At 38.3% G+C, this 12,826-nt stretch overlaps 1 protein-coding gene and 1 long non-coding RNA gene across 5 annotated transcripts in view; one reads left to right on the forward strand and one right to left on the reverse strand.

Annotated features, from left to right (window-relative positions):
- Nucleotides 1-252: 252 nt before the first annotated feature.
- Nucleotides 253-12,826, reverse strand: part of CPA6 (carboxypeptidase A6) — a 297,362-nt gene continuing 284,788 nt past the window's right edge. The window contains exons 9-11 of the mRNA XM_070802635.1: nucleotides 8,502-8,704; nucleotides 4,281-4,365; nucleotides 253-794 (exon numbers count right to left, since the gene is read on the reverse strand). Of these exons, the coding sequence (XP_070658736.1) occupies nucleotides 607-794; nucleotides 4,281-4,365; nucleotides 8,502-8,704 (476 nt within the window). The 3' untranslated portion in view covers nucleotides 253-606. The remainder of the gene's footprint in view (nucleotides 795-4,280; nucleotides 4,366-8,501; nucleotides 8,705-12,826) is intronic.
- Nucleotides 2,789-12,826, forward strand: part of LOC139186908 (uncharacterized) — a 314,423-nt gene continuing 304,385 nt past the window's right edge. For 3 of the 4 annotated variants that reach the window (XR_011570594.1, XR_011570591.1, XR_011570593.1), the window contains exon 1: nucleotides 2,794-2,829. This is a non-coding gene — a long non-coding RNA (uncharacterized lncRNA). Of the gene's footprint in view, nucleotides 2,830-12,826 lie in introns of all 4 variants that reach the window. The other variant, XR_011570592.1, reaches the window with a different exon arrangement.

Consider the following 12,826-nt stretch of genomic DNA (forward strand, 5'->3'; position numbering starts at 1 on the left):
GCTAGTAAGTGTAAAGCTCTTAACACTGTGTGGCTCCTCAATTAATGTTTACTCTATTTTTTTTTAAGTGGAATTCTTAAAGTCTGAACATAACTGCCCTTCCTTGCTACATCTTTATAGGTGTTTGGTGCACTAATGCCAGCAGGTGATATGAATAATCTGAGGTCTTATTAGCCTGTATATTTATGATATTAAGAAATATATTTCTTTCCATTCTAAAATTTTCATTTTACATGAGCACCAAGTGATAAAACATGATTAGTAGCCTAGATTTTAATTGAGAACATGAGATTTATTGAAGTAGAATCCCCAATTTGTACATTTCTTGAGACAAATCAGAAAACATCCCCTCCCCACTTAAACAAATAAGACTGTAAATGGATAGAAAATGGATGTCTTCTCTTACAACAAAGTAGGCTATATATATATATTTTAACCATTTTTTTAAATTGCCACAGAGAATGGGATTGCATGAGAAGATTTTAAAGTCCACAGTTAGGTTCCCTCTCAGCAGTTGCCCTTCTCTGTAACAATATCCACCCACTTTCACATGAATCTTGCACAGAATCGGCTCTTTCTGGTGGTTGACCTGCCCCTTGGGGTGGCTCAGGGGCACTTCTTTAGTAGGTGCATTGTGATATTCTTCACAGCCAGCATGGTCTCTGTACAGGTGGGTTTGATGAGTGTCTCTGGGAGTAAAAAGCCAAAATGCCCAGTGTCACGTAGTTCAAAAGCAAACGTGTAGGGTATTCCATTTTTGTAGGCCCAATCCATTGAGCTACCAGAACTCACATCTAAAAGTTAAAAAAAAAAATGTCAACTTCACTAGAGCATGTAATTTTCAAAATGTATATATAGTACTTGCTTACTAAGCTATACTAAATCTTTCCACTTAAATACCCTTTCAACAGGAGCAATTTAACCAGAGTTCCTTAACATTGAGCTCACGGAACTTATAAATCATACCTGCTATCATCATAAATCATCCTAGCCACTTTCGGTCTGGTTCTTGCCTCTGACATTTATGAAAACTTTGCTCTTGGAGGATCTAGTCTATGCAGCAATGCTTTTCCAGTACAATGACCTCAATTTCTCAGCTTCAACTTCAATATCATTTCTCTCCACCCTCACTTCATTCACCAAGAAACATACCCATATTGTAGGCTTTTTTCTTCTCTTCCAAGGTCTAGAATTGAGGCTCGGCAGGCATTCCGCTCTAGAATATTGAAATTCTGATCTCAGAAAACCTCATTTCTTCTATATCCCCTGTTTTTCACTCCTGATGAACTTGTTCTTTGCCTTTACTTACTGCAGTTTCTAAGACTGCCCACAGGCTTCTTAGAATTTCATTGAACTCTCTAGCTGACTATGAATTACACCACTAAATTTCTCACTAGACCCTTCTTTTCTAGCCCTTTTCTGCTTTTGATTTACTAATTCTCAATTCCGAAGTCCAGTTTTTCCATTTTCGATCTCAATAGGGAGATGGAGAAAATCTGTTGTTGTAAATTCATTCATTCTGAGGTTTTTCTCCATTACCAATGGTATTATAGGTGCCTTTTTCTAGACCTTCACTTACAGACCCTTCGTCATTCTCTTCTGGCCCCGCCCCTTACTTTATCTCTGTTTCCACTCTCATCATCGGTAGTTAACTCAGCACCTCCTCTGCTTCCATCCCACTCTTCACCTTTATCCTAGCTCAGGAAGAAATGCTGCTGTCTTTTACACGTGACATTGTCTGATACTATTTTTTGTTGCCTTCTCTGGTAGTGAGAGGGTCCCTTCTCCAGGACCTTGTTTTGCTAATAGACCACCCCTTCTCTTGCATCCTCATTGACCAAACTGTCCCAGCCCTACTTCCTTAGAGCACTTCCTTCTCAAGATCCCTATTATATATTATCTTCTTTTTCTTCTTTCTTTTGTTTAGCTCTCAAAAGATAATCTATATATGTTGCTTCTACATCCTCAACCACTTTCAATCTGCTTCTTGCCTCTACCAGACTATGAAGCCTTTGTTCTTGAAGGTCACCTCTGACAGCGGGGCCTAATCTCCTTTTTTGTTTTTTCCTTGCTCAGATCACACTTTTAGTCTCTCAGCAGCATTTAACCTAGCTGATAGTCCATTCTGGCAACTCTCTCCTTCTGGCTTCTGTGACCTTACACACTCCAGCTTTCCGGCACAGAACTGAAAGCCCACACTGTGGGCTTGTACTGTGTCCAATCCCAGCACCTTCTGGGATTCTCTGTGCCTCAGTCTTCCTTTTGAAAAAGGGATCATAGTACCTCCTGCATAGAGTTGTTTTGAAAATTAAAGCAATCAGGATGCATTTGGTGTTACTGTTTAGTACCTTTAACCCCAAAGTGCCTAGTATGCAGTTTTTAGCATAACATGCTTTTAGTAATTAACTCATAAATGAATAATTTTTCATAGAAGAATCTTTATATACTTCTTCCTGAAGTTTATATGATCCAGCCTAACATAACACCATTATTTTAAAATTTTGCCTCTCAAATGATACCACTTTTTGATGCCATTTTTGCTAGGACAAGTTAGACAGAATTACATGACGATGACAATCAAATGACTCTGCTGTTTCCAAGGACCCCTTTGCTTCAGTTGGGGCCAGAAGATAGGCTGCGGCTTCCTTGTCCCTCTGGGTTAGAGTCAGTCACTGGAACTGCAAATAGTAGCCATAGTAGCCGAAGTCAGAGACAATATTTGCCAACCCTTACATCATGGCGATATGACAGCCTCATTTCTATGGTAACAGGTTGCTCTCAGTAAATATAACACTATGACTGTCTTAATACCAAGCTGAAAGGTGAACTGTGAGTAAGGCTTTTTAAAAATTAATGTTTTTAGATTGTTAATATATATTGTATTGGCATTAACTGGTAATGTGATTTTTAAAAATACTATATTTCCCCTTTCAAAGTGGCTCTTTTAAAAGACAGTTATAGAAAGGTCAGCGATAGACCAATGATCATTAACTTAAAATTATTTCTGATACTTAAGATATCACCATTACCAGGATAAACTTATAAACAATGTTAATTAACAAGCCAAGCATTTCTTCTGAAGGCTGAAGAAGTGATTGGTTAGAAATGGATAAATTGGTTATAATGGATAAATTAAAGAAATTGAGAAATCTGCTAGCTCATTGAAAAGTATAATTGAATGTCAATGTCTGTACACCCACATATAATGTACATTATATGATCCACTATATGATCATGGTGAGCTTCTAGAATGACACTAGATATTCAGGAATATATGGTTTCTCACTAGATTTTCTAAATCATGTAGTCAATGAATTTTACTTTTAAATTTATTTTCGGCTGCACTGGGTCTTTGTTGTTGTACATGGGCTCTCTAGTTGTGGAGAGTGGGGTCTTCTCCTGTGGTGTGTGGACCTCTCATTGTGGTGGCATCTCTCGTGGCTCCCAGGCACTAGGTGCTCAGGCTTCAGTGGTTGGGACACTTGGCCGAGTTGCCCCAAGGCATTTGGGATCTTCCTGGATTAAACCTGTGTCCCTGGCATCGGCAGGCAGATTTTTAACCACTGGGTCACCAGAGAAGTCTGTTAATGAATTGCAGAGTTTGAAAGACTATGGGAAAGGACCTAGTCCCATTCCTCATGCATCAGTCGTGCAAACTGAAGCCCAGGATTATCGTCTTTGTCAGGATTCCATCTAACTAGTGGCAGAATTAAGACTAGAATCCATGTCTCCTGGTTCTATATACGTCCAAGTTATGTCCATACACTGGAAAGAACTTGTTACTCTTTATTTCACATGAAATAGGAGATATTTTAATTACCGTTCAAGAAGAAATTCAGTTGACAGTGTTATGTAAGAAACAGAATGTCATAACAAGAATGGTGAAGGAAAGGGATAAAAAGGAAGCTCTTTCAGAGCTGAAACATTACTTCATTTTCTTCTCAAGGCCCATTACCATTTCACAGGAGTTACACCTGCTTAAGGAGCCCATTTGGGTACTTTGTACTGTCATGAGATCTCAGTTCAACTCTGTAGTCTTTATTATGTGCTTAGCATATTCTCTGTGTAGGATTTATTTGAATTGGGACAGTCATTTCTATCAAGCAGCGTAAAACTAGTCAGACATAAACTTCTGTCTTCCTTGGCTAATTTGGTAGTCAAAAATTTCATTTTGGGGAGTGGGGAACGTATTTTCTCTCTCTCTTTTTTTTAAAGGGAAGTCATTACACAGGATATTGGTTCAAGAGATGATTCCAACACAGCATCCAAAGGAAACTTACACAATGTGCTGGAGGCAGGCCCGTATCGGTACTGTACCCCATGAACTGACCGAAGTGCATTCACAGCCTTATAAGCTGCAGATTCCTATTAATTTAAATGGAGAAATTATATCACATACATCACTGCATTGAAACCTTTAGAAACACCGACATGTTGTCTGAGCATTATCAGTACTCAATTTAGAGAACTCTGGGCACACTGATGAATAGCTGTATTTAATAGTAATATTGTTATTCTTTGTTGCATATTGCATTTTGCAATATGTTTTAGAGCACACTATTTCCCTTAATTTCTACAGTGAGCCAGTGATCAGTAATATTTCCATATATAGACAAGGAAAGGAAGGCTCATCAAGGTTCAGTGGTCAGACTGGGGTTACACTGCACAGAATGGTTGGGTTGAAATAAAGACATCTTCCGAGACTGATTTAGTGTTCTGTCCTCTTTATTTCGAACTAGTTCAGAGACAGCATTTCTATAAATTACAAAATGCTCGACAGGGCAGAGCTCATGTCAGTCTTACTCATAGCTACATACACACCATTTAGCAACATGGTTGTATATAACAGATGCTTAATCACTGTTTTTAAGAGAAATTAAAAAAAAATAGATTATTTTAATTAAAATTTTTTTTTTTAGCCACACAGCATGAGAGATCTTAGTTCCCTGACCAGGGATGGAACCTGCGCCCCCTGCAGGGAAAGCATGGAGTCTTTGCCGCTGGGCCATGAGGGAAGTCCCCTTAATCACTATTTCTTGCATGTATGTTGAATAAGCATAGATCTGCAAGAGCATCAAGATAATCTTATCAGTCCTTAAGTACATACTTCAGTGGCTAGGTTCAAGGTAGTTAAAACCCATTTGAATCAGTTCCCAAACCCTTTAATTCAGTGACTCCTCTTGTTCTGTGTGTTTATCCTTCGTGGGAATGGAAACACTTTCAGAATGCTTCCTGACTTCTAAGGTTACACACTCCTCTGGCAGAGCTCAGCCAGGTGTGGCTAAGATGTAGAAATTCTAAGGTGGAACTTCCTACCTATGCCAAAAAGCAGGAAAAATAAATGCCATCAAAATACCTAAAGGTGAATAGCCTAAGATGAACTCAAATGATAAAGACTACCCTGTGAAAACATTTTCAAATGGTGTGAAAGGACTAGTTTCAACAAGGAGTTAGAGACATATTGAGTGACCAGTGAGGGGAAAAGAAGTATGCTGAGACTGGTATATGACTCTCCCATTTCCACTTGCCTGTGAATAATTGAATGCAGCACACTGAAGCACTCTGGGCAACGCGGTGTTGTATGTTGGGCCCGGCTTCAGCCTGCTGTTCTCGCTTACCTCTGGGATGCAGAGAGCAGCATTTGCAGCAAACGCTACACAGGGCTATTTAGGGACCAGGCAGTAGGACCTGACAAACATTTATTATTGATCTCCTGATGATGACATTCTGTGCGTGGGAGCCAACAGAATAGGAATGTAAACACCATAATGAGGTATCTTTATGGAGAATGTGCAAAGACTTAGCATTTTCTCCAATGGCCTCAGCAATAGTCCATGGCAAGGGCAGATATTTCTACATTTAGAAGATTACTGCATTCTGATATGAGCAGACCTTTTTCCCTTATTATTTCAGATGACTAAACCCAAGGGGGGAAAAAAACTATTGAGAAAAAAAAAAAAAAGATAACCACTCTGCCTGTTTTCACAAAACATAGTTTTAGCCTTTTGTGATCACTGGACTTCTGCGACTGGGGTGTATGTTGATAAGAGGTTTAGGCATATTCCTTCCACAGAGTAGAAACTTCATCAAATTTTCTAAGAATTATTTTCCAGGGTGGCATCTATTTAGATGAGTTTAAGTGATTCTTCCTTTCTCCATTGCTTTTTTCCCCCCAGTTGTTCAGAAGGACCCAGGCCTCCTTTATTGGATCTCAGCTAAGTAAGGAGTATATTTGTTCTTTAAATATTTTTATATTTAAAGCAAGTTTGGGGACTTCTCTGGCAATCTGGTGGTTAAGACTCCATGCTCCCAGTGCAGAGGGTACAGGTTCCAACCCCGGTTAAGGAACTAAGATCTCATGTGCCACATGCTGTGGCATAGCATGGCCAAAAATAATAATCATTTTTTAAAAGTTAACAAAAAAAAATATCTTCATGACCTAAATACGTTAGCAGAACCACAGACTCCTACATATTGATGGAATGCTTTTGAACAAGTTGAACAGAATTGAATGGTTTCTGGTTAACATTCACAGACTATCTAGTTTCTGAGAACTGTAATCTTGGTTTTAGCGATTTAGCTTATCTGCAACCCACGAACAGGATTTCTCAATAGGGTTGCTGCTGACAGTTTGGACTGAATTGCTCTTTGCTGTGGAAGACTGTCCTGTGTAATGTAGGATATTTCATAGCATCCTTGGCCTCTACCCACTAGATGCCAGTAACATCTTCCACCCCTGTGGTGGCAATCAAAAAATGTCCCTAACATTGTCCAGTGTCCCTTGGGAGGAGAGTTCATCACTGGCTGTGAACCACCGATCCAATTTTCATACCATATCCTCTAATCCAAGACAAAAAGAAAGTAATTTAACTGCTGGTGGGAAAATAAATTCAAAATACGGAGACCATCCTCATGTGATAGTTTGAATACATTGCATATTCTATATAATCAGTCGTGAGGATACAAACAGACGCTGTGCCCAATTTAGAAAGGGATGAACAATTGCCTATAGAAATATTGCAGTACAAGGTGTTAGGCTGCCAGGTCACTAACACCGAAAATGAAAAGTGTCTTTGATCCACTGAGGAGCTGAAGAATAGCACCATCTAGCATCACTCCCACCTTTACAGTATTTCTCAAGAGAGAGAATTTGCTCAGAATTCTTGCACAAAATGCTAAGAACAGAGTTCCTCTTTTGGATAGGAAACAAGCCTTCCCCAGACCACCTTCTGACCACCTCATGTTCCTCATTCCTCCTAGGTCCTGGATATCTAGATCAGGGATTCCTGCAACCCCAAGCAACAGATGCAGGATTTGGAGATTGAGGTATAGGAAGAAAGGGGATGCTTTTATGAAAAAAACTTTTAAGTGTAACATACTTACAGAAGTGTATACAAATTAAATTTATAGCTTGATGAAGGATCACAAGTTGCACACACTCATCCAGTAACCAGCATCCAGACAAAGAACAGAACATCAACAGCAACCCAAAGCCTGCCTATGCCCCCTCCCAATCCCTTCTCCCTCCTTGTTCCTTACTTGTAACACTATCTATTAGCTTGGCCTGGCTTTGAACTTCATTGGCCTCTAGATACTATAGGCTCGGAACCAGACTCATTTACAAGGAATTAATTCCTGTAGTGGATAGCTTGTTGGGTTTCTGAGATGAGGAGAGGAAGGAACTCTGCTCTTTCACTTTCAAGTAATCTCACGCTTGAAAAGCTGTTCATTCTAAGCACCAACTTGTCAGATACATGCCCAGAGACTTAGTAGCATTAAGCGAATAGCACTTATAAATTAAAACTTGCTTTTAATTAATGAGAGTCAGACCATAATTTATGAACAATTATTTACTCAATAAAGTTAATTACACTCCTGCATATGCGACCGAAGCTGTAAAACAATCAAATCTATCCTGACATTTTCTAAATAACATGTGGTAAGAAAGTAAATAGTTTCAAATGATAGCATTTGAGAAGCAGTGTAGCACAGTGGTTAAAAGCAACAACATTGGAGCTAGATTTGGAGTGAATCCTGGGTATGACAATGAGTAGCGGTGTGTTCTTATTTTAATTATTTAGTATGTTTAGGTTTCAGTTTCCTCATCTGTAAAATGAGGATAATAATAGTTACTGTATATGATTAAGATCTTTCTTAATGTATATGTTATATATATGTGGCTATATATACTATATAGTTATATATATAGTATAGTATATAGTATATATATATAATAGTTACTGTATATATATATATATACTATATATGTACTATATCTATATAACTATATATATGTATAACTATAGTTATACATATACTATATAACTATACTATACGTTATACTATATAACTATATAGTATATATATATAGTATAGTATAGTATATATAGTATAGTGTGTGTATATATATATACACAATGCTTGTTGCATCATTACATAGGACCATCTTAGCATTAGAAAAGCATGAAGCCCAACACACATATCCAGCTTCAAGTACTTACCACACAGCTAAAATTGGGGATTGTTGCATACTTGTAAGAATATGGATACAGCAACATCTGAGCATATGCGTGAAAAGATAGGTAAGCTGTGATGTGCTTCCTGTGTTTTCGGAGGAAGTTAGCTACAGCTTTCACTTCCGGCTCAGATTCTGGGAAAGGTCCACAGTATGTATCATCACAAGGATGCATGGAAGCTCCTTCATCTGCAAGTTAGAAAAGAAAATGGGGTGTAGGCACGGGCAGGCAAGAAGCAAGAAACGCAAATAGGCATTGTTAAACTGATTTTTCTGTTGTTTCTGTAAACACGTGATATTATTAAGCAGTTCGTCTAACTTGTCATTTACTGAAATTAATACTGAAAAATCCAAGGTGGCTCAGGCCTCCATGTATATAATGGCCGGGCAGCCTGAATAGGAACTGGATGCTGCTTGTTTAGCTAAGCCTGCATAAAACACCCTAAAGGGAGGGCTCCAACAGTTGGAGAACTAATTCTGTATGATCCCCCCAGAGCAGGTAAGGCCTCTTGTTTATATACTCCATGACACTTGCACTTTCCCACCATAACACTCAACCCACTTGTCATAAGGGTCAATAGTTTACTCATTTAATATGCAGTCAATATTTACACTGACCTGGGTACCTGAGATATACTGGAAAACAACATAGGAAGAAATCCCTGCTATAACAGAACCCGCATTCAATCTGGATTCTTTGTTAGACTCTAATGCTCTGTGAAGGCAGGGACTGTGTCTTTCTTTTTGGGCACCTGACAACTAGAACAATAATATGCAAGTGTTCAACAAACAGTTGTTGAATAAGTAAATGTCAGATCAAAAGAAAAGGCTAGACATCTGTATAGATGTCTGGTAAGATACAAATATTGATATATTAAGAACAGGGAGGCAAAACAGAAATAATTCCACAGGACACGCCAATTTCTGTTATATTTTTAGATCAGCTATAGTCAAACTGGTTTAATAAAACCCAAGGGAGCTCTCGAGTTATCTTCAGGGTCAGTTCAGTTAAGAAATCCTCAAAAGTAAATTTTAATATTTTTGAAATTAAAAAATTATGCAAGTCCATGAAGGAGAGGGAGGAAAATAAGATTTACAGTAATAATCACAGAGGATTAAGGTTCCAAGAAATTTTGGAAATAATGGCATTTTCCATAGTGATTTGCCATTCTGAGTCCTTGCTATCTCTCCTATACCTGGAACGCTGTAACTCTTTCCATAAACAAATGGAAAATAGTTGGTAGGTCTATGACCTAGTCTAGCACTACTGAAAATGAAAAAACTAAGACCAGGCTAATTCTTGAGGACATTATGTCTCATTTATGCCGAAGCAGAGTCAGGATAGGGAACTTAAAGCAATTGTGGTTTTCTTCCTTTGAGTCTAATTTTGGACTCAAAGCCTCGAAAGCAACTGGGATATAGATGGAACTCAGAACTTAATATAAAAACTATAGCTAATGCTCCAAAAGGAACAGAAAAAACTAGACCTTTGAGCAACACTGATGTAAAGGAGAGATCACAAACTGAGCAACTACTTCCAGAGGGAACAGAAGTAATGAGCTAAAGAAACAAGAGCTCACAACAACCATAATAAATATTCTCAATGGCATATGGGAGGGCACTGGAAATATTAGACAGGGGCAAGAAGTTATAAAAAAGAACCAATAAGATATAATGGAAAAAACTTAACTCATAGGTTGCATGAATGCAATCAATGTGTGAATTGATGAGATGGACTGGATTTTGAAACATTCCCAGAGGCATTGAGAAGGGAACAAATAATTGTAAAAATGAAAAAAAATGTTAAAGGACATGAAAAATAGAATCATCGCCAACATCTGATTAGTAGGGCTTCTGAATGAAAAAAAATCAAGTTAAACATTTGAGGAATTGCTAATTGAAATTTTGCCACGATTAAAGGTTAAATGGTCTTATTGTGTACCAACATGAGAGAGAAAAGGGAAAATATCAACATGATACAGTAAAGTGAAATTTAGGAGCAAGGAATCAATTCCAGAAAGAAAGCAGCAGACCATCTATAGAGGAATGAAATTAGATTCACATCTGACATTTTAAATAGCAGTACTTGTTCAGTCACTAAGTTGTGTTCCAATTCTTTTCAATCCCATGGACTGCAGCATGCCAGGCTTCCCTGTCCTTCACTATCTCCCAGAGTTTGCTTAAATTCACTAACTCATGTCCACTGAGTTAGTGATGCCATCCAACAATCTCATCCTCTGTCGTCCCCTGTTCCTCCTGCCCTCAGTCTTTCCCAGCATCATGGTATTTTCCAATGAGTCAGCTGTTCACATCAGGTGGCCAAAGTATTGGAGCTTCAGCATCAGGCCTTCCAGTAAATATTCATGGTTGGTTTCCTTTAGGATTGATTAATCTCCTTGTAGTCCAAGGGACTCTCAAGAGTCTTCACCACCACCATTATTTGAAACCATCAGTTCTTCAGGGCTCAGCTCATCTGACATTTTAAACAGCAAAACTAGAATAATATTTGCAAAGTTTTTTTGAAACAGGAAATTTGAGTCTAGACTTACAGCTGAATTCATTGAAATGCGAGAGTGAAATAAAGATGTCATAGTTATTGGCATATTTTCATTGGTTATTTTTTCATTTTATATGTGTACTTTTTTCACTTACAGTTTTTAAATTTCATGTATTACATAATTTTAAAGTTTTAAAAAGATTTTAGTTATCATCAGTTTTGTCAGATTGCTTACTAAGATTGTTATTGTTGATATTTTCACAAGCAATGGTCAAGAGCACTATCTCTTCTCTGCCAACAATACCCTGAAAGTGCATCACCTTTTGGTTTTTGCCTTTGATGGCAAAATTTAATTTGCCTTCCTTACTGCAAGTATGTTTGAACATTGATTTATAGGTTGAAATTGGATTGGACATGCCTCTGAATTGGTTAATCTTGTCTTTAGCTCATATTATTGTTGGGCTGTTTATCTTTTTTTGGTTGGTTGGTTTAGTTGCTAAAGTTATCTCCAACTCTTGCAACCCCATGGACCGTAGCCCCCCAGGTTCCCCTGTCCATGGGATTTCCCAGGCAAGAATATTGGAGTGTGTGGCCATTCCCTTCTCCAGGGGATCTTCCTGACCCAGGGAGCAAACCTGTGTCTCCTGCATTGGCAGTGGGGGAATGAGCCACAAGGGAAGCCCTACTCATGTGTAAAAGAGCTCTGTATAGATGTTTGTCATCTGCACTGCATTTTATCCTCATATTTATATTTTCCAATTGTTTATGATAGCTTTTTATAATTTTAGACATCTTAAATTTTATATAATTACTGTGTCTTTTTCAATGGCTTTTGGGTTTCCTGTCTTGGTTAAGAATTTTTTCCTATTCTGAGGGATTATAGCTTGTTTATAGGTTTTCCTCTAAGAATGTTGTCATTAAAAAAAAATTATTTTTGGCTGTGCTGGGTCTTTGGTGCTGCGTAAGCTTTTCTGTAGTTGCAGCGCGCAGGGGCTGCTCCCTGGTTGCAGTGCGCAGGGGCTGCTCCCTAGTTGCAGTGTGCAGGTTTCACTGCTGTGGCTTCTCCTGTTGCAGAGCACGGGCTCTCGGCGTGCGGGCTTCAGTAGTTACGGCGCGTGTGCTCACTAGTTGCAGCTCGCGGGCTCTGGAGCACAGGCGCAATAGTGGCGGCGCATGCGCTTAGTTGCTCAACAGCATGTGGGATTTTCCCGTGTCAGGGATCAAGCCTATGTCTCCTGCGTTAGCAGATGGGTTCTTTGCCACTGAGCTACCAGGGAAACCTCAAGAATGTTATCATTTTATTTTATCTTTTTTCCATCCAAGTCTTTAATCCTTTTGGATTTATTTTTATACATATGTAACATACAGCTTTGTCTTCAGTTTTTCTATATTGATAATTCATTCAGCATAATTTATTAAATATTCTACCATTTTCCCACTGAATTGAAACACCACCTTGGTCATATATTAAAATCTCTTGCATTTGTTCATCTATTCCTGGGTTCTCTGTTCTGCTGTTCTATTAGTCTCTTTCCATATTGTCACCCTATTAGTCTATAGCAGCATTAAGATATGTGCTGATATCAGACAAGTTCCCTTACTGTTATTCTTTTTTTCAGTGTTTTTTAGGGTCTATTTGCTTTCCCATATAGATTTAATGATCATTTTATCAGTCCCCCAAAACATAAATGAAAAACCCTGTTGAGACTCTAATTGGAATTGCACTAAATTTATACTGATTTTTTGAGGATATATAATACTGAGTCACCCAATCCAAGGACATGTTACACCATTCCATTTGCTCAGATGGTGTT

The sequence above is a fragment of the Bos indicus genome, chromosome 14 (assembly GCF_029378745.1).
Source record: "Bos indicus isolate NIAB-ARS_2022 breed Sahiwal x Tharparkar chromosome 14, NIAB-ARS_B.indTharparkar_mat_pri_1.0, whole genome shotgun sequence".
Taxonomy (NCBI): Eukaryota; Metazoa; Chordata; class Mammalia; order Artiodactyla; family Bovidae; genus Bos; species Bos indicus.